Raw genomic sequence first — 21,526 nt, 5'->3', positions numbered from 1 at the left:
ATCCTTCTGTCCTCCCCCGTCCCTCTGTCCTTCTGTCCCTCCCTCCCTCCTCCTTCTCTCCATCCTTCTCTCCATCCCTCCCTCCCTCCCATCCCTCCCTCCCTCCATCTCTCCGTCCTTCTGTCCCTCCCTCCCTCCCTCCCTCCCTCCCTCCCTCCCTCTCTCCCTCCATCTCTCCCTCCCTCCCTCCCTCCCTCCATCCCTCCTTCCTCCCATCCCTCCTCTTTCTCCTCTCTCCATCTCCCTCCTCCCTCCCTCCCTCCCATCTCCTCCATCCTTCTGTCCCTCCCTCCCTGCCTTCCTCTCTCCCTCCATCTCTCCCTCTCTCCCTCTCTCCCTCCCTCCCTCCCTCCCTCCATCTCTCTTCCCTCCTTCTCTCCCTCCCTCCCTCCCTCCCTGCCTCCATCTCTCCCTCCTTTTCTCCATCCCTCCTCCCATCCCTCCCTCCTCCTTCCTCCCATCCCTCCCTCCCTCCTTTTCTCCCTCTCCTTCTCTCCCTCCCTCCCTCCATCTCTCTCCTTCTCTCCCTCCCTCCCTCCCTCCTCTCTCCCTCCTTCTCTCCCTCTCTCCTTCCATCCCTCCTCCCTCCCTCCCTCCTTTTCTCCCTCTCCATCTCCCTCTCTCCCTCCCTCTCTCCCTCCCTCCCATCCCTCCCTCCCTCCTCTCTCCTTCCCTCTCCTCCCTCTCCCTCCATCCCTCCTTCCTCCCATCCCTCCATCCCTCCTTTTCTCCCTCTCCATCTCCCTCTCTCCCTCCTCTCTCCCTCCCTCCCATCCCTCCTCCCTCCCTCTCTCCCTCCTCTCCCTCCATCCCTCCATCCCTCCTTCCTCCCATCCCTCCATCCCTCCTTTTCTCCCTCTCCATCTCCCTCCTCCCTCCCTCCCTCCTTCTCTCCCTCTCTCCTTCCATCCCTCCCTCCCTCCCTCCTTTTCTCCCTCTCCATCTCTCTCCCCCTTCTCTCCCTCCCTCCCTCCCTGCCTCCATCTCTCCCTCCTTTTCTCCATCCCTCCTCCCATCCCTCCCTCCCTCCTTCCTCCCATCCCTCCCTCCCTCCTTTCTCCCTCTCTCCATCTCCCTCTCTCCCTCCTTCTCTCCCTCCCTCCCTCTCCATCTCCCTCCTCCCTCCTTTTCTCCCTCTCCATCTCCCTCCCTCTCTCCATCACCTCCCTCCCTCTCCATCTCCCTCCCTCCCTCCCTCCTTCTCCCATCCCTCCCTCCTTTTCTCCCTCTCCATCTCCCTCTCTCCCTCCCTCTCTCCCTCCCTCCCATCCCTCCCTCCCTCTCTCCCTCCCTCCCTCCCTCCATCCCTCCCTCCCTCCTTCCTCCCATCCCTCCCTCCCTCCTTTTCTCCCTCTCCATCTCCCTCCCTCCCTCCCTCCCTCCTCTCTCCCTCCTTCTCTCCCTCTCTCCTTCCATCCCTCCCTCCCTCCCTCCTTTTCTCCCTCTCCATCTCCCTCTCCCTCTCCTTCTCTCCCTCCCTCCCATCCCTCCCTCCCTCTCTCTCTCCCTCCTTTTCTCCATCCCTCCTTCCATCCCTCCATCCCTCCTTCCTCCCATCCCTCCCTCCCTCCTTTTCTCCCTCTCCATCTCCCTCCCTCCCTCCCTCTCTCCCTCCTTCTCTCCCTCCCTCCTCCCATCCCTCCCTCCCTCCTTTTCTCCCTCTCCATCTCCCTCTCTCCCTCCTTCTCTCCCTCCCTCCCTCCCTCCCTTCTCCCTCTCTCCCTCCTTTTCTCCCTCTCTCCATCACCTCCCTCCCTCTCCATCTCCCTCCCTCCCTCCCTCCCTCCCTCCCTCCCTCCCTCCTCCATCTCTCCCTCCTTCTCTCCCTCCTTTTCTCCCTCTCTCCATCACCTCCCTCCCTCTCCATCTCCCTCCCTCCCTCTCCATCTCCCTCCCTCCTCTCCATCTCCCTCTCCCTCCCTCCATCTCTCCCTCCTTCTCTCCCTCCTTTTCTCCCTCTCTCCATCACCTCCCTCCCTCTCCATCTCCCTCCCTCTCTCCATCACCTCCCTCCCTCTCCATCTCCCTCCCTCCCTCCTTTTCTCCCTCCCTCCCTCCCCCATCTCCCCCCCCCCAGCAGGCCGCCCCGAGTACGTGGCCACCTTCCGCGGCCGGGAGTTCTTCTGCTACGACCTCTCGCACAGCCCCATCCAGAGCAGCGCCGACGAGCTGACGCTCTCCTTCCGCACGCGCCAGCGCCACGGGCTCCTGCTGCACACCGGCCGCGCCGCCGACTACGTCAACCTCTCGCTCAAGGCCGGCGCCGTCTGGCTCGTCATCAACCTCGGCTCCGGCGCCTTCGAGGCCCTGGTGGAGCCCGTCAACGGCAAGTTCAACGACGACGGCTGGCACGACGTCCGCGTCACCCGCAACCTGCGACAGGTAGGGGCGGTTTTGGGGCAGGGGGGGCGGTTGGGGGGCTTGGGGGTACAGCTGGGGGCGTCTGGGGACGCCTGGGGGTCCCTGGGGACGCTTGGGGACACTTGGGGATACAGATGGGGGCATCTGGAGACGCCTGGGGACACTTGGGGGTCCCTGGGGACACTTGGGGGTACAGCTGGGGACACCTGGGGACACTTGGAGGTACAGATGGGGGCGTCTGGGGACACCTGGGGGTCCCTGGGGACACTTGGGGACACTTGGGGGTACAGATGGGGGCATCTGGGGACACCTGGGGGTCCCTGGGGATGCTTGGGGACACCTGGGGGTCCCTGGGGACACTTTGGGGTACAGATGGGGGCATCTGGGGACACCTGGGGGTCCCTGGGGATGCTTGGGGACACGGGGATACAACAGGGGGCATCTGGGGACACTTGGGGGTACAGCTGGGGACACCTGGGGGTCCCTGGGGACACTTGGGGACACTTGGGGGTACAGCTGGGGGCATCTGGGGACGCTTGGGTACACCTGGAGACACCTGGGGGTACAGATGGGGGCATCTGGGGACACCTGGGGTCCCTGGGGACACCTGGGGACACTTGGGGACACTTGGGGGTACAGCTGGGGCATCTGGGGACACCCGGGGACACCTGGGGACACACCTGGGGACACCTAGAGGTGCTTGGGGACACTTTGGGGGTACAGCTGGGGGCATCTGGGGACACCTGGGGACACCTAGGGGTCCTTGGGGACACTTGGGGGTACAGCTTGGGGACACTCCGGAATACAGCTAGGGGCACCTTGGGTGCTTGGGGACACTTGGGGGTACAGCTGGGGACATCTGGGGGTCCCTGGGGACGCTTGGGGACACTTGGGGGTACAGCTGGGGACACCTGGGGGTCCCTGGGGACACTTGGGGACACTTGGGGGTACAGCTGGGGACACCTGGGGACACTTGGGGGTACAGCTGGGGACACTTGGGGATACAGCTGGGGGCAGCTGGGGACAGTTGGGGACACTTGGGGATACAGCTGGGGGCATCTGGGGACACCTGGGGGTCCCTGAGGACACCTGGGGACAGTTGGGGACACTTGGGGGTGCTTGGGGACACTTGGGGGTGCTTGGGGACGCCTGGGGACGCTTGGGGACACGGATGGGGGCACCTCAGGCACACCTGGGGACACACTTGGGGACACCTGGGGACACCTTGGGGTCCCTGCAGACACAGCTGGGGGCACCTCAGGGTGCTCGAGGACACCTGGGGACACTTGGGGAACAGAGGTGAGGGCACCTCAGGTGCTTGGGGACACACTTGGGGGTGCTTGGGGACACTCCGGAATACACCTCAGGTGCATGGGGACACACTTGGGGGTACCGGGGGACACTTGGGGACACAGCTGGGGGCATCTTGGGGTGCTTGGGGACACCTGGGGGCACAGCCAGGGACACCTTGGGGTGCTTGGGGACACCTGGGGGCATTTGGGGACACTTGGTGGCACGCTTGGGGACACAGATGGGGGCACCTCAGGCACATGGGGACACACCTGGGGACACACCTGGGGACACCTTGGGGTCCCTGCGGACACAGCTGGGGGCACCTCAGGGTGCTCGAGGACACCTGGGGACACTTGGGGACAGAGGTGAGGGCACCTCAGGTGCTTGGGAACACACTGGGGGCATTTGGGGACACTTGGTGGCACCTTGGGGTGCATGGGGACACACCTGGGGGTACCGGGGGACACTTGGGGACACAGCTGGGGACACCTAGGGGTGCTTGGGGACACCCAGAGACACCTGGGGACACACCTGGGGGCACCTGGGGACAGTTCATGGCACCTTGGGGTGCTTGGGGACACACCTGGGGGCATTTGGGGACACTTGGTGGCACCTTGGGGTGCTTGGGGACACCTGGGGTCACAGCCAGGGACACCTTGGGGTGCACTTGGGGACACACCTGGGGGCATTTGGGGACACTTGGTGGCACCTTGGGGTGCTTGGGGACACCTGAGGACACCTGGGGGCACACCTGGAGGCACCTGGGGACACTTGGTGGCACCTTGGGGTGCTTGGGAACACCTGGGGGCATTTGGGGACACTTGGTGGCACCTTGGGGTGCTTGGGGACACCTGGGGGCACCTGGAGACACTTGGGGACACCGGGGGGTCCTTGGGGACAAGAGGAGCCGCACCTGGAGACGCTTGGAGACGCCTGGGGGCAGCTGGGGAGCTGGGTCTGCTCCAAACTGGGAGTACTGGGAGCATCTGACCCCGACTGGGAGCTGGGTCTGCTCCGAACTGGGAGCACTGGGAGCTGGGTTCTTCCAGCTGGGGGCACTGGGAGCACTGGGTGCTTGGGTCAGCTCCCAGCTGGGAGCACTGGGTGCACTTGGATCAGCTCCCAGCTGGCAGCACTGGGAGCTGGGTCTGACCCCAGCTGGGGGCACTGGGAGCACTGGGAGCTGGGTTCTGACCCCAGCTGGGAGCACTGGGAGCTGGGTTCGCCCAGCTGGGAGCACTGGGAGCTGTGTCTGCTCCAAACTGGGGACACTGGGAGCAGTGGGAGCTGGATTCTCACAACTGGCAGCACCGGGAGCTGGGTCTACTCCTTACTGGGAGCACTGGGATCTGGATTCTCCCAACTGGGAGCACTGGGAGTTGTCTCTCTCCCAACTGGGAGTGCTGGGAGCTGGGCCTGCTCCTTACTGGGAGCGCCGGGAGCTGGGTCTGACCCCAGCTGGGGGTACTGGGAGCACTGGGAGCTGGCTTCTCCCAACTGGGAGCACTGGGCCTGCTCCTAACTGGGAGCACTGGGAACCGTGGCTTCTCCCAACCGGGAGCACTGGGAGCTGTGTCCCTCCCAACTGGGAGCACTGGGAGCTGGGCCTGCTCCTTACTGGGAGCACTGGGAGCCTAACTGGGAGCACTGGGAACTGGCTTCTCCCAACCGGGAGCACTGGGATTTGGATTCTCCCAACTGGGAGCACTGGGAGCTGGGCCTGCTCCTTGCTGGGAGCACTGGGAGCACTGGGCCTGCGCCTTACTGGGAGCCTAACTGGGAGCACTGGGATTTGGATTCTCCCAACTGGGAGCACTGGGAGCCTAACTGGGAGCACTGGGAACTGGCTTCTCCCAACCGGGAGCACTGGGATTTGGATTCTCCCAACTGGGAGCACTGGGAGCTGGGCCTGCTCCTTACTGGGAGCACTGGGAGCCGGGCCTGCGCCTTACTGGGAGCCTAACTGGGAGCACTGGGATCTGGGGGGGGAGGGAGGTTGTGGGGTCTCTGCCTCCCCCGTGCCCCCCCCCGTGCGCCCCCCGTGTGTGTGCGCGCGCCACTAACCTGCTTCGGCCGGCCCCCCCGGCCCCCACTAACCTCCCCGCGCCCCTACTAATCCCGGGGGGCCCAGGAGCACCCCAACGCCCCGGGGGGGAGAAAAACGGGGAGGGGGGCGAAAAAGGCCAAAAAGGGGAAAAAACGCGAAAAAAATCCCCCGAGGGAAAGGCCGGGGCGTGAAAAGTGAAATTAGGGGGAAATGGTAAAAAACGGGTAAATCGGGGGAAAGGAGGGGGGGGGGGGGGTTGGGGGGGATAATTAAAAAATGGGTAAATGGGGGAAAGGAAGGGGGGATGGGGGGAAAAAGGGGAAAGTGGAGGAAACGGCCCCAAAATAATAAAAGCCCCGAAGGAATAAAAGCTTAAAAGGGATAAAATCCCCAAAGAAATCAAATCCCAAAAGAAAGAATTAAAAAGAAAAGAAATAAATGAAAAGGAATAAAAACCCGAAAAGGAATAAAAAACCCGAAAATAAAAACCCGAAAAAGAAATAAAAATCCCAAAAGAAATAAAGACCCGAAAAGGAAATAAAAACCCGAAAAGGAATAAAACCCGAAAAGGAATAAAGACCCGAAAAGGAAATAAAAACCCGAAAAGGAAATAAAAACCCCAAAAGAAATAAAAATCCCAAAATGAATAAAATCCCCCAAAGTAATAAAAACCCCAAAAGGAATAAAAGCCCCCAAGAAACCCAAAAGACACCAAGAAAAACACAAAAGAAAGAAAAATAAATCGTAAAAGGAACGAAAAAGCGGAAAAAGAAACAATAAAAAAGAAAAAAGAATCAAAAACGTGAAGAAACAAAAAAAAGAATCAAAAAAGGAACCGAAAAACCCCAAAAGAAGAAAAAACGGCCCCAAAGTAACCAAAAGGCCCCAAAGAAGCCAAAACCCCACAACTAAGCCCAAAACCCCGAGAAACAACAAAAGAGGACCCCGAACGCCTCAACCCCAGAGAAAAAAGGAAAAAAAAACGTAAAAATAACCAAAACCCCCAAAGAGACCCAAAACCCCCCACCAAACAAAAAAGCCCCAAACCCCCCAAAAATCCAACAAGAACCCCGAATGACCCCAAACCCCCGAAAAAAACGACGACAAAAATACACGAAGTGACCCCAAACCCCCCCAAAACGACCCCAAACCTCCGAAATAACTAAAAACCCCCAAAACCACCCCAAAACCACCAAACTTTAAAAAAAGCCACAACCCCCCCCCCCAAAATCCCTCCTCCCACCCCCAAATCCTCCCAAATCCCCCCAAAAAACTCCCCCGGGGCCGGCAGCCGGGGGTCACTTTTTTCTTCTTTTTTTTCCTTTTTTTTTTGTTTTTTTGTCCTTTTTTTGCCGGTTTTGGCTCTTTTTTTGGCGGCCCCCCCGCAGCACGCAGGGATCGGACACGCTATGGTAAACAAACTGCATTACCTGGTAGATATCACTTCTTCTTACTCCCCCCCCCCAGCCACGGTTTTTGGGGCGAATTCTGGGGATTTTGGGGCCTCGCCTTTGGCCGGGGAGGGCGGGGGGGGGGGGGAGGCCGGTTTTGGGGCGCTTTCAGGGCTTTTAGGGGTTCTCCGGGGGTCGTCGCTTCCCGCTGCCCCCCCCTCCACACCTCGTTCCCTCCCTGGCCTTCCGGGCCCGCTTTGGGGTAAGAAAAGGCGATTTTGGGTCGGGCCGCTGGGGAGAGGCTGCCCCGGGCCCGCGCGGGGTCCCCGGAGCCCCCGGCCCCTCGCACGGCTTCGCACGCTCCTTGCACGCCCCTTGCACGCCCCTTGCACGGCACTAACACCGCGGCACCGGCAGCACCGGGGGGGGGGGCTGGGGGTGTTGGTGCAAGGTGGGTGTGCAAGAGGGGGTGCTGGTGCGAGACAGGTGGGTGTTGGTGCAAGGCGGGTGTGCACAAGGGGGTGCTGGTGCAAGGTGGGTGTGCAAGAGGGTGTGCTGGTGCAAGGCAGGTGGGTGTTGGTGCAAGGTGGGTGTGCAAGAGGGTGTGCTGGTGCAAGGTGGGTGTGCAAGAGGGGGTGCTGGTGTGAGACAGGTGGGTGTTGGTGCAAGGCGGGTGTGCACAAGGGGGTGCTGGTGCGAGGTGGGTGTGCAAGAGGGGGTGCTGGTGCGAGACAGGTGGGTGTTGGTGCAAGGTGGGTGTGCAAGAGGGTGTGCTGGTGCAAGGTGGGTGGGTGTTGGTGCAAGGCAGGTGTGCATAAGGGGGTGTTGGTGCAAGGTGGGTGTGCAAGAGGGGGTGCTGGTGCAAGGCGGGTGTGCAAGAGGGGGTGCTGGTGCAAGGCAGGTGGGTGTTGGTGCAAGGCGGGTGTGCACAAGGGGGTGCTGGTGCAAGATGAGTGTGCAAGAGGGTGTGCTGGTGCAAGGCGGGTGGATGTTGGTGCAAGGCGGGTGTGCAAGAAGGTGTGCTGGTGCAAGATGAGTGTGCAAGAGGGGGTGCTGGTGCAAGGTGGGTGTGCCCGGGTGTTGGTGCGCAGCGAGCACGTGCGTACGAGTGTGCACAGGTGTGCAAGCTGCGGGGGGGGGGGGGCAGGGCCAGCCGCACACTCGTGCCCATCGAGGCACGGCCCACGTGGAATGCACACGCGTGTGCAAGCCACACCTGCGCGTGCCGCCCCCCCCCGGTGCTCCGGCCCCTCCCTGCTGCCCCTGCATGCCTCCCCCCCTCTTTGCACGCCCACCCCCCCCTTGCACGCCCCCCCCTTTGCACGTCCCCCCCGTTTTGCACGCCCCCGCCTTGCACACTCACACGCTTTGCACACTCGCCCCCACCAGTGGCCACCCTGGTCGAGGGCCCAGGACCCGGTACTAACCCCCCCCCCCCACGCCCCCGGGACCCCCAGCGTTCCCCCCATTGTTGTGTCCCCCCCCATTGTTGTGTCCCCCCCCCCCATTGTTTTGTGTCCCCCCCATTGTTTTGTGTTCCCCCCCATTGTTGTGTCCCCCCTTTGTGTCCCCCCCATTGTTTCGTGTCCCCCCCCCACTGTTTTGTCCCCTCCCCATTGTTGTCCCCCCCCTTTTGTCTCCCCCCCATGTCCCACAGGTCCCCCCCATCCCTTAGGCTGCCCCAGCCCCACGCCCCCCCCCCAGACCCCATCCCCCCTTTTCCTTCATCGCCCCCCTTTCCCACATTTCCCCCCACCCCCCATTTCCCTTCCCCCCATTTCCCCATTCCCCCCCACCCCCCATTCCCCCACCCCCCATTTCCCCCATCCCCCCCATTCCCCCCATCCCCCCATTCCCCCATTCCCCCCCATTTCCCCCATTCCCCCCATTTCCCCCATTCCCCCCATTTCCCCCATTTCCCCCCACCCCCCATTTCCCCCATCCCCCTCATCCCCCCCATTTCCCCTTTCCCCCCATTTCCCCCATTCCCCCCCCCCCATTCCCCCCATCCCCCCCCCCATTCCCCCCACCCCCCCATCCCCCCCACCCCCATTCCCCCCCATTTCCCCATTCCCCCCCCCCACCCCCACCCCCCCTTTACCCCCCCCGGGGGGGGGTCCCGCTGAGCCCCCCCCCGGCCCCGCAGGTGACGATCTCTGTGGACGGGATCCTGACGACGACGGGCTACACGCAGGAGGACTACACCATGCTGGGCTCCGACGACTTCTTCTACGTGGGGGTCCCCGAACACCGCCGACCTGCCCGGCTCCCCCGTCAGCAACAACTTCATGGGCTGCCTCAAGGACGTGAGTGGGGGGCACGGGGGGGGACATGGGGACATTGGGACGTGGGGACATGTAGGGCACTTGGGGACTTGGGGGGCACAAGGACACGGGGGGCACTGGGGACATGGGGGGTATATAGGGCACATGGGGACATGGGGGGGCACAAGGACATGGGGGGCACTGGGGACATGGGGGGACATGGGGACATAGGGACATGGGGGGGCACAAGGACATGGGGGGCACTGGGGACATGGGGGGGACATGGGGACATAGGGACATGGGGGGGCACAAGGACATGGGGGGCACTGGGGACATGGGGGGGACATGGGGACATAGGGACATGGGGGGCACAAGGACACGGGGGGCACTGGGGACATGGGGGGGACATGGGGACATAGGGACATGGGGGGGCACAAGGACACGGGGGGCACTGGGGACATGGGGACATGGGGGGGACATGGGGACATGGGGGGCACAAGGACACGGGGGGCACTGGGGACATGGGGGGGACATGGGGACATAGGGACATGGGGGGGCACAAGGACATGGGGGGGCACAAGGACATGGGGGGACATGGGGACATGGGGACATGGGGGGGACATGGGGACATGGGGGGGCACAAGGACATGGGGGGGACATGGGGACATAGGGACATGCAGGGCACTTGGGGACATGGGGGGGCGCAAGGACATGGGGGGCACTGGGGACATGGGGGGGACACTGGGGACATAGGGACATGGGGGGCACAAGGACATGGGGGGGACATGGGGACATGGGGGGCATATAGGGCACATGGGGACATGGGGGGGCACAAGGACACGGGGGGCACTGGGGACATGGGGGGGACATGGGGACATGGCAAGGGACAGGGGGACATAGGGACATGTAGGGCACTTGGGGACGGGGGGGCACAAGGACATGGGGGACATTGGGGACATGGGGGGGACATGGGGACGTAGGGACATGGGGGGGCACAAGGACATGGGGGGCACTGGGGATATGGGGGGGACATGGGGACATAGGGACATGGGGGGGCACAAGGACATGGGGGGCACTGGGGACATGGGGGGACATGGGGACATAGGGACATGGGGGGGCACAAGGACACGGGGGGCACTGGGGACATGGGGGGACATGGGGACATAGGGACATGGGGGGGCACAAGGACACGGGGGGCACTGGGGACATGGGGGGGACATGGGGACATAGGGACATGGGGGGCACAAGGACACGGGGGGCACTGGGGACATGGGGGGGACATGGGGACATAGGGACATGGGGGGGCACAAGGACATGGGGGGCACTGGGGACATGGGGGGGACATGGGGACATAGGGACATGGGGGGGCACAAGGACACGGGGGGCACTGGGGACATGGGGGGGACATGGGGACATAGGGACATGGGGGGCACAAGGACATGGGGGGGACATGGGGACATGGGGACATGGGGGGGACATGGGGACATGGGGGGGCACAAGGACATGGGGGGGACATGGGGACATAGGGACATGCAGGGCACTTGGGGACATGGGGGCGCAAGGACATGGGGGGCACTGGGGACATGGGGGGACACTGGGGACATAGGGACATGGGGGGCACAAGGACATGGGGGGGACATGGGGACATGGGGGGCATATAGGGCACATGGGGACATGGGGGGCACAAGGACATGGGGGGCACTGGGGACATGGGGGGACACTGGGGACATAGGGACATGGGGGGCACAAGGACATGGGGGGGACATGGGGACATGGGGGGCATATAGGGCACATGGGGACATGGGGGGGCACAAGGACACGGGGGGCACTGGGGACATGGGGGGACATGGGGACATGGCAAGGGACAGGGGGACATAGGGACATGTAGGGCACTTGGGGACGGGGGGGCACAAGGACATGGGGGACATTGGGGACATGGGGGGGACATGGGGACGTAGGGACATGGGGGGGCACAAGGACATGGGGGCACTGGGGACATGGGGGGGACATGGGGACGTAGGGACATGGGGGGGCACAAGGACATGGGGGGCACTGGGGATATGGGGGGGACATGGGGACAGAAGGGGGACGTGGGGACATGTAGGGCACTTGGGGACGGGGGGGCACAAGGACAGGGGGGACATTGTGGACATGGGGGGGACATGGGGACATGGGGGGGACATGGGGACATAGGGAGATGTAGGGCACATGGGGACTTGGGGGGCACTGGGGACATGGAGGGGACATGGGGACACGCAGGGCACTTGGGGCCATGGGGGACACAGTGAGACATGGGGTCACGGGGAACATGGGGGGGACATTGGGACATGGGGGGCACAAGGACATGGGGGGCACATGGGGGTCATGGGGACATGGGGGACATTGGGGACATGGGGGGGACATGGGGATGTAGGGACATGGGGGGGCACAAGGACATGGGGGACATTGGAGACATGGGGGGGACATTGGGGACATGGGGACATGGCAAGGGACAGGGGGACATAGGGACATGTAGGGCACTTGGGGACGTGGGGGGGCACAAGGACATGGGGGGCACAGGGACATGGGGACATGTAGGGCACGTGGGGACATGGGGGGGACATGGGGACATGGGGGGCACTTGGGGACATGGGGGGCGCTGGGGACATGGGGTGACGGGACCACAGGGACACGGGACAATGGGACCACGCGGACACGGGGACATGAGGACACGGGGCAATGGGACCACAGGGCCACTGGGATACGGGACCACAGGGACGGGGGGCCATGGGGCCACGGGGACATGGGGATATAGGGCTGTGGGACCACGGGGACACGGGGCAATGGGACCACGGGGCCATGGGGCAACGGGGCCACAGGGCCACAGGGCCACGAGACCATGGGTGCACAGCACCACGGGGACACGGGGACATGGGGCTATGGGGACACGAGACCACAGGGCCATGGGACCATGGGGACACGGGGCTATGGGACTACGGGGCCATGGGGCAACGGGGCCACAGGGACACGAGGCCATGGGCGCACAGCACCACGGGGACACAGGGCTATGGGACCATGGGGACATGGGACCACGGGGACACAGGGCTATGGGGCCACGGGACCACGGGGCAATGGGACCATGGGACCACGGGGCAATGGGACCATGGGGACATGGGGCAATGGGGCCATGGGGCCATGGGGCAATGGGACCATGGGGACACGGGGCTATGGGGCCACGGGGACATGGGGCTATGGGGCCACAGGGCCATGGGACCATGGGGACACAAGGCCATGGGACCACAGGGCAATGGGGCCATGGGGGCTATGGGACCACGGGGCCACGGGGCAATGGGGACACGAGACCACAGGGCTATGGGACCACGGGGACACAGGGCCACGGCACTATGGGGACACGGGGCCATGGGACCATGGGGACATGGGGCAATGGGGCCACGGGGACACGAGGCCATGGGACCATGGGGACACGGGGCTATGGGGCCATGGGACCACAGGGCAATGGGACCATGGGACCACAGGGACATGGGACCACGGGGACACGGGGCTATGGGGCCACAGGACCACAGGGCCATGGGACCATGGGGACCACAGGGTGATGGGACCATGGGGACACGGGGCAATGGGGACACGGGACCACAGGGCCATGGGACCACGGGGACATGGGGCCATGGCACTGCAGGGACATGGGGCAATGGGACTACGGAGACACGAGGCAATGGGGCCACGGGGCCACGGGACCTTGGGGACCACAGGGTGATGGGACCACGGGGCTATGGGACCATGGGGCCATGGCACTACGGGGACAGGGGGCCATGGGACCACGGGGCAATGGGGCCACGGGACCACAGGGCAATGGGGCCACAGGGACACAGGGCTATGGGGACATGGGGACATGGGGCAATGGGACCATGAGGACACGGGGCCATGGGGCCACAGGGCCATGGGACCACGGGGACACGGGGTTGTGGGACCACGGGGACATGGGGCTATGGGGCCACGGGGACATGGGCCGTGGGACCACAGGGACACTGGGTTGTGGGACCATGGGGACACGGGGCCATGGGACTGGGGGATACAGGGCAATGGGACCACGGGGACACGGGGCTATGGGGCCATAGGACCACAGGGCCATGGGGCCACGGGGCCAACGTGGCCGCAGCACGCTGGGGGGGCCCTGATGGCGGCGGCGGCGGCCCCGCAGGTGGTGTACAAGAACAACGACTTCAAGCTGGAGCTGTCGCGCCTGGCGCAGGAGGGGACGCGCGCGTGGCGCTGCACGGCGCCCTCCTCTTCCGCTGCGAGCCCGTGGCCGCCCCCGACCCCGTCACCTTCACCCTGCCGGGGGCCTTCGTGGCCCTGCCCCGCGCCCCCGCGCCGCCCGCGCCGGCTCCGTCTCCTTCGACTTCCGCACCACCGAGCCCAACGGGCTCCTGCTCTTCGGGCAGGGCCCCCAGCACCCCGGGGGTCACCCCCAGCACCCCGGGGATCCCTCCCAGCACCCCGGGGGTCCCTCCCAGCACCCCGGGGTCCCCCGCAGCGCCCCGATTACTTCGCGCTGGAGCTGCTGGACGGGCACCTCTACCTGCTGCTGGACATGGGCTCGGGGGCATCAAGGTGCGCGCCAGCGGGCGCAAGGTGACCGACGGCGAGTGGTGCCACGTGGACGTGCAGCGGGACGGGCGGCGAGGTGGGCGTGCGAGGGGGTGTGCGAGGGGGGTATGGGGGGTGAGGGGGCGTGCAAGGTATGGGGGTGAGGGGGTGCCACGTGGACGTGCAGTGGGATGGGCGGCAAGGTGGGTGTGCAAGGGGGCGTGCAAGGGGGGATATAGGGGGTGTGCAAGGAGGGGGTTATGGGGGTGAGGGGGGTAAGGGGGTGTGCAAGGGGGGATATGGGGGGTATGGGGGGTGAGGGGGCGTGCAAGGAGGGGGGTATGGGGGGTGAGGGGGTGGCACGTGGATGTGCAGTGGGATGGGCGGCAAGGTGGGTGTGCAAGGGGGTGTGCAAGGGGGGGCATGGGGGGTATGGGGGTGAGGGGGTGAGGGGGCGTGCAAGGAGAGGGGTATGGGGGGGTGAAAAATGGGTGGGGGTGAGCAGGGGGTGTGCAAAAAGGGGTGTTTGTGCAAGGGGTGTTTGTGCGTCGGGGGGGCGCGCGGAGGGGTTGTGGTTGAGGGGGGCGAGTGTGCAAAGAACGTCTGTGCGTGGGGGTGTGTGCGGTGAGGGGTCCCCGGGGGGTCAGGGGACACCCCCCCCACCCCAGTGTGCCCCCCCCCCACCCCAATGTGCCCCCCACGACCCCGCCATCCCCCCCCACGACCCCCACCCGCCCCCCCCCCACCCCTCTGTGCCCCCCATGACCCCCCCATCCCAATGTACCCCCCCAACCCCATGTGCCCCCCCCCCCCCGACCCTGATGTGACCCCCACGACCCTTGGCATGCCCCCCGACCCCATTTGCCCCCCCATGTGCCCCCCCCATATGACCCCACCACATGAACCCCCCTTGCCCCCCCCGGCTCGGTGTCGGTGAACAGCCGCAGCACCCCGTTCGTGGCCTCCAAAGGGTGCCCCCCCCACCCCCCCCACCCCCATATACCCCCCCATATGACCCCCCCATGTGCCCTCCCCCATGTGCCCCCCCCATATGACCCCCCCATGTGCCCCCCTCTATATGACCCCCCCCAATATGACCCCCCCATATGACCCCCCCATGTGCCCCCCCATGTACCCCCCAATATGACCCCCCCAATATGACCCCCCCGTGCCCCCCCCCCCAAATATAACTCCCCCTTGCCCCCCAGGCTCGGTGTCGGTGAACAGCCGCAGCACCCCGTTCGTGGCCTCCAAAGGGTGCCCCCCAATATGACCCCCCCCAATATGACCCCCCCATGTGCCCTCCCCCCATGTGCCCTCTCCCAATATGACCCCCATATGACCCCCCATATAACCCCCCCCATGTGCCCCCCTCTATATGACCCCCAATATGACCCCCATATGACCCCCATGTGCCCCCCCAATATGACCCTCCCCAATATGACCCCCCCATGTGCCCTCCCCCCATGTGCCCTCCCCCATGTGCCCCCATATGACCCTCCCATGTGCCCCCCCAAATATGACCCCTCCCATATGTGCCCCCCATGTGCCCCCCCCATGTGCCCCCCAAATATGACCCCCCCCAATACGACCCCCCTTGCCCCCCCAGGCTCAGTGTCGGTGAACAGCCGCAGCACCCCGTTCGTGGCCTCCAAAGGGTGCCCCCCCACCCCCCCCCACCCCCATATACCCCCCATATGACCCCCCCATGTGCCCCCCCCAATATGACCCTCCCCAATATGACCCCCATGTGCCCTCCCCCATGTGCCCTCCCCCATGTGCCCCCCCCCATATGACCCCCCATGTGCCCCCCTCTATATGACCCCCCCCAATATGACCCCCCATATGACCCCCCATGTGCCCCCCATGTACCCCCCCAATATGACCCCCCAATATGACCCCCCGTGCCCCCCCCCAAATATAACTCCCCCCTTGCCCCCCCAGGCTCGGTGTCGGTGAACAGCCGCAGCACCCCGTTCGTGGCCTCCAAAGGGTGCCCCCCAATATGACCCCCCAATATGACCCCCCCATGTGCCCTCCCCCCATGTGCCCTCTCCCAATATGACCCCCATATGACCCCCATATAACCCCCCCCCATGTGCCCCCCTCTATATGACCCCCCAATATGACCCCCCATATGACCCCCCCATGTGCCCCCCCAATATGACCCTCCCCAATATGACCCCCCCATGTGCCCTCCCCCCATGTGCCCTCCCCCATGTGCCCCCCCATATGACCCTCCCATGTGCCCCCCAAATATGACCCCCTCCCATATGTGCCCCCCATGTGCCCCCCCATGTGCCCCCCAAATATGACCCCCCAATACGACCCCCCCCTTGCCCCCCAGGCTCAGTGTCGGTGAACAGCCGCAGCACCCCGTTCGTGGCCTCCAAAGGGTGCCCCCCACCCCCCCCACCCCCATATACCCCCCATATGACCCCCCATGTGCCCCCCAATATGACCCTCCCCAATATGACCTCCCCATGTGCCCCCATGTGCCCCCCCACATGACCCCCATATGACCCCATGTGCCCTCCCCCATGTGCCCCCATATGACCCCCCATGTGCCCCCCAAATATGACCCCCCCAAATATAACCCCCCTTGCCCCCCCAGGCTCGGTGTCGGTGAACAGCCGCAGCACCCCGTTCGTGGCCTCCAAAGGGTGCCCCCCAATATGACCCCCCAATATGACCCCCACGTGCCCCCCCCCAATATAACCCCCCTTGCCCCCCCAGGCTCGGTGTCGGTGAACAGCCGCAGCACCCCGTTCGTGGCCAGCGGCGAGAGCGAGGTGCTGGACCTGGACTCGCAGCTCTACGTGGGGGGGCTCCCGGAGGGGCTGCCCCCCCCGCCGAGGTGTGGACGGCCTTCCTCCGCTACGGCTTCGTCGGCTGCCTCCGCGACCTCTTCGTGGACGGGCGCAGCCGCGACGTGCGGCGCCTGGCCACGGAGCAGGGGGCGGCGGGGGTGGCCCCCTCTGCAGCCGGGACCCCCCGGCACTGCGCCTCGGGGCCCTGTCGCCACGGGGGGGTCTGTCGCGAGGGCTGGAACCGCTTCGTCTGCGACTGCCTGGGCACCGGCTACCTGGGGGCCCGCTGCGAGAACGGTGGGTTTGGGGGGGATTTGGGGGGGGGGGGGGGACTTGGGGGGAGGGGTCTTGGGGGGGGGGTTGGGGTGGGGGGAGTTGGGGATGGGGGTATTTGGGGAGGGGGACATTTGGGCACCGGGTACCTGGGGGCCCGCTGCGAGAACGGTGGGTTTGGGGGGGGCGGATTTGGGGGGGGGGGGTTGGGGATGGGGGATTTGGGGGGGGGGGTGTTTGGGGAGGGGTATTTGGGGAGGGGGTATTTGGGGAGGGGGTATTTGGGGAGGGGGTATTTGGGGAGGGGGACGTTTGGGCACCGGGTACCTGGGGGCCCGCTGCGAGAACGGTGGGTTTGGGGGGGGGCGGATTTGGGGGGGGGGTTGGGGATGGGGGATTTGGGGGGGGGGGTGTTTGGGGAGGGGGTGTTTGGGGATGGGGGTATTTGGGGAGGGGGTATTTGGGGAGGGGGTATTTGGGGAGGGGGTATTTGGGGAGGGGGTATTTGGGGGCCCGCTGCGAGAACGGCGGGTTTGGGGGGGGGGTTGGATTTGGGGGGGGGGGATTTGGGGGGGGGGTTTGGGGATGGGGGGATTTGGGGAGGGGGTATTTGGGGAGGGGGTATTTGGGGAGGGGTATTTGGGGAGGGGGTATTTGGGGGCCCGCTGCGAGAACGGTGGGTTTTGGGGGGGGGGAGATTTGGGGGGGGGGGGGGTTGGGGATGGGGGATTTGGGGGGGGGGGGTGTTTGGGGATGGGGGTATTTGGGGAGGGGGTATTTGGGGAGGGGGTATTTGGGGAGGGGGTATTTGGGGAGGGGGTATTTGGGGGCCCGCTGCGAGAACGGTGGGTTTTGGGGGGGGGGATTTGGGGGGGGGGTTTGGGGATGGGGAATTGGGGGGGGGTGTTTGGGGATGGGGGTATTTGGGGAGCGGGTATTTGGGGAGCGGGTATTTGGGGAGGGGGTATTTGGGGAGCGGGTATTTGGGGAGGGGGTATTTGGGGAGCGGGTATTTGGGGAGCGGGTATTTGGGGAGGGGGTATTTGGGGAGCGGGTATTTGGGGAGCGGGTATTTGGGGAGGGGGTATTTGGGGAGCGGGTATTTGGGGAGCGGGTATTTGGGGAGCGGGTGTTTGGGGATGGGGGTATTTGGGGAGCGGGTATTTGGGGAGGGGGTATTTGGGGAGCGGGTATTTGGGGAGCGGGTATTTGGGGAGGGGGTATTTGGGGAGCGGGACATTTGGGGAGCGGGTATTTGGGGAGGGGGTATTTGGGGAGCGGGTATTTGGGGAGCGGGTATTTGGGGAGCGGGTGTTTGGGGATGGGGGTGTTTGGGGAGGGGGTATTTGGGGAGGGGGTATTTGGGGAGGGGGACATTTGGGCACCGGCTACCTGGGGGCCCGCTGCGAGAACGGTGGGTTTGGGGGGGGGGGGGGGGGGGGGGGGGGACTTGGGGGGGGTGTTTGGGGATGGGGGGTTTGGGGAGGGGGTATTTGGGGAGGGGGACATTTGGGCACCGGCTACCTGGGGGCCCGCTGCGAGAACGGTGGGTTTGGGGGGGGGGGATTTGGGGGGGGGGGGTGTTTGGGGATGGGGGGGTTTGGGTAGGGGGTATTTGGGGAGGGGGTATTTGGGCACCAGGTACCTGGGGGCCCGCTGCGAGAACGGTGGGGTTGGGGGGGGATTTGGGGGGTGTTTGGGGAGGGGGTATTTGGGGAGGGGGTATTTGGGGAGGGGGTATTTGGGGAGGGGTATTTGGGGGCCCGCTGCGAGAACGGTGGGTTTTGGGGGGGGGGGGATTTGGGGGGGTTTGGGGATGGGGAATTGGGGGGGGTGTTTGGGGATGGGGGTATTTGGGGAGCGGGTATTTGGGGAGCGGGTATTTGGGGAGGGGGTATTTGGGGAGCGGGTATTTGGGGAGCGGGTGTTTGGGGATGGGGGTATTTGGGGAGCGGGTATTTGGGGAGCGGGTATTTGGGGAGGGGGTATTTGGGGAGCGGGTATTTGGGGAGGGGGTATTTGGGGAGGGGGACATTTGGGCACCGGCTACCTGGGGGCCCGCTGCGAGAACGGTGGGTTGGGGGGGGGGGGGATTTGGGGGGGGGGGTTGGGGATGGGGGATTTGGGGGGGGGGTGTTTGGGGATGGGGGTATTTGGGGAGGGGGTATTTGGGGAGGGGGTATTTGGGGAGGGGGTATTTGGGCACCGGCTACCTGGGGGCCCGCTGCGAGAACGGTGGGTTTGGGGGGGATTTGGGGGGGGGGGGGACTTGGGGGGGGGTGTTTGGGGATGGGGGGTTTGGGGAGGGGGTATTTGGGGAGGGGGTATTTGGGCACCAGGTACCTGGGGGCCCGCTGCGAGAACGGTGGGGTTGGGGGGGGATTTGGGGGGGTGTTTGGGGAGGGGGTATTTGGGGAGGGGGTATTTGGGGAGGGGGTATTTGGGGAGGGGGACATTTGGGCACCGGCTACCTGGGGGCCCGCTGCGAGAACGGTGGGTTTGGGGGGGGATTTGGGGGGGGGGGTGTTTGGGGATGGGGGGGTTTTGGGTAGGGGGTATTTGGGGAGGGGGTATTTGGGCACCAGGTACCTGGGGGCCCGCTGCGAGAACGGTGGGGTTGGGGGGGGATTTGGGGGGGTGTTTGGGGAGGGGGTATTTGGGGAGGGGGTATTTGGGGAGGGGGTATTTGGGGAGGGGGACATTTGGGCACCGGCTACCTGGGGGCCCGCTGCGAGAACGGTGGGTTTGGGGGGGGGATTTATGGGGGGGGGGGTTGGGGATGGGGGATTTGGGGGGGGGGTATTTGGGGAGGGGGGTATTTGGGGAGCGGGTATTTGGGGAGCGGGTATTTGGGGAGGGGGTATTTGGGGAGGGGGACATTTGGGCACCAGGTACCTGGGGGCCCGCTGCGAGAACGGTGGGTTTGGGGGGGAGGAAGAATTTGGGGGGGGGGGTTGGTGATGGGGGATTTGGGGGTGGGGGGGTATTTGGGGAGAGGGTATTTGGGGTGGAGGTTCAGGGCTGGGGGTGTTCAGGGAGGAGGAGATTTGGGGGGGGCGTTTGGGGAGGGGTATTTGGGGATGGGGGGTTTGGGGACAGGGTCATTTGGGGAGGGGGGACATTTGGGGACAGGGAGATTTGGGAGGGGGTTGGAGAGGGGGCTATTTGGGGAGGGGGCGTTTGGGGAGGGGGAGTTTTGGGGAGGGGGGTGTTTGGGGAGGGGGCCATTTGGGGAGGGGGCCATTTGGGGACAGAGACATTTGGGGACAGAGACATTTGGGTACGGGGACACTTGGCCTTGGGGGGGGGGGACCCCTGGGGCTGGAGGTGGGGGGGGGGGGTCCCCGAGGTGTGCCCCCCCCCAAAAAAAATTAACCCCCGCGTCCCCGCAGAGGCGGCGGTGCTGAGCTACGACGGCAGCATGTACCTGAAGATCCTGGTGCCGGGGGCGGCGCACACGGAGGCGGAGGACGTGGCGCTGCGCTTCATGTCCCCGCGCGCCTACGGCCTCGTGCTGGCCACCACCTCGCGGCACTCGGCCGACACGCTGCGCCTCGAGCTCGACGCCGGCCGCATCAAGCTCACCGTCAACCTGGGTGAGGTCCCGAAAACTGCGCCCCCCCCCCCCCCCCCCCGGGGGGACGAAGCGGGACCCGAAACGGCGCCCGGCGCCCCGAAATCGTCCCTGATGTCCCTGAATCGCCCCCGATGTCCCCCAGATTGTCCCCAAAGCAGTGCTCGAGGCAACAAAATGGCTCCTGGGAGGCCGAAGTGGGCCCCGAAATGGTGCCTGGCGCCCCAAAATTGTCCCTAACAGCCCCAAATTGTCCCAACATCCTCAAATTGTCCCCAAAACACTGCTTAGGGAGCCAAAGTGGCACCCGAGAGGACGAAGTGGGCCCCAAAATGGTACCCAGTGCCCCAAAAGTGTCCCTAACGTCCCCAAATTGTCCCCAATGTCCCCAAATTGTCCCCAAAACAGTGCTTAGGGAGCCAAAATGGTGCCTGAGAGGCCAACGTGGGCCCCAAAATGGTGCCTGGTGCCCCAAAATTGTCCCTAATGTCCCCGAATTGTCAACCCAGCGTCCCCAAATCGTCTCGAGATCGTCCCCAAAACAGTGCTCAGGGAACCAAAGTGGTGCCCAGGAGGACAAAGTGGGCCCCAAAATGGTGCCTAATGCCCCAAAATTGTCCCTAATGTCCCTAGATCACCCCAATGTCCCCAAATTGTCCCCAAAGCAGTGCTCAAGGCAACAAAATGGCTCCTGGGAGGCCAAAGAGGGCCCCAAAATGGTGCCTAATGCCCCAAATTGTCCCTAACAGCCCCAAAATTGTCCCCAAGATCCTCAAATTGTCCCCAAAACAGTGCTTAGGGAGCCAAAGTGGCACCCGAGAGGACGAAGTGGGCCCCAAAATGGTACCCAGTGCCCCAAAAGTGTCCCTAACGTCCCCAAATTGTCCCCAGTGTCCCCAAATTGTCCCCAAAACAGTGCTCAAGGC

At 64.7% G+C, this 21,526-nt stretch overlaps 1 protein-coding gene across 1 annotated transcript in view; it reads left to right on the top strand.

The window, feature by feature from the left end:
• The window catches only part of LOC136789220 (neurexin-2-like), an 84,161-nt gene that overhangs the window by 10,301 nt on the left and 52,334 nt on the right, over positions 1–21,526 (top strand). Inside the window, 12 exon segments of the mRNA XM_066989198.1 lie at positions 2,078–2,382; positions 7,090–7,113; positions 9,239–9,327; positions 9,329–9,398; positions 13,555–13,603; positions 13,606–13,721; positions 13,724–13,838; positions 13,886–13,951; positions 13,954–14,040; positions 16,680–16,787; positions 16,790–17,050; positions 20,419–20,622. Coding sequence (XP_066845299.1) covers positions 2,078–2,382; positions 7,090–7,113; positions 9,239–9,327; positions 9,329–9,398; positions 13,555–13,603; positions 13,606–13,721; positions 13,724–13,838; positions 13,886–13,951; positions 13,954–14,040; positions 16,680–16,787; positions 16,790–17,050; positions 20,419–20,622 — 1,494 coding nt within the window.

Source organism: Anser cygnoides, unplaced genomic scaffold (assembly GCF_040182565.1).
Source record: "Anser cygnoides isolate HZ-2024a breed goose unplaced genomic scaffold, Taihu_goose_T2T_genome scaffold_43_1, whole genome shotgun sequence".
NCBI lineage: Eukaryota > Metazoa > Chordata > Aves > Anseriformes > Anatidae > Anser > Anser cygnoides.
Note: the sequence above shows the minus strand (reverse complement) of the source record. Positions and strands in the feature narration are given on the sequence as shown.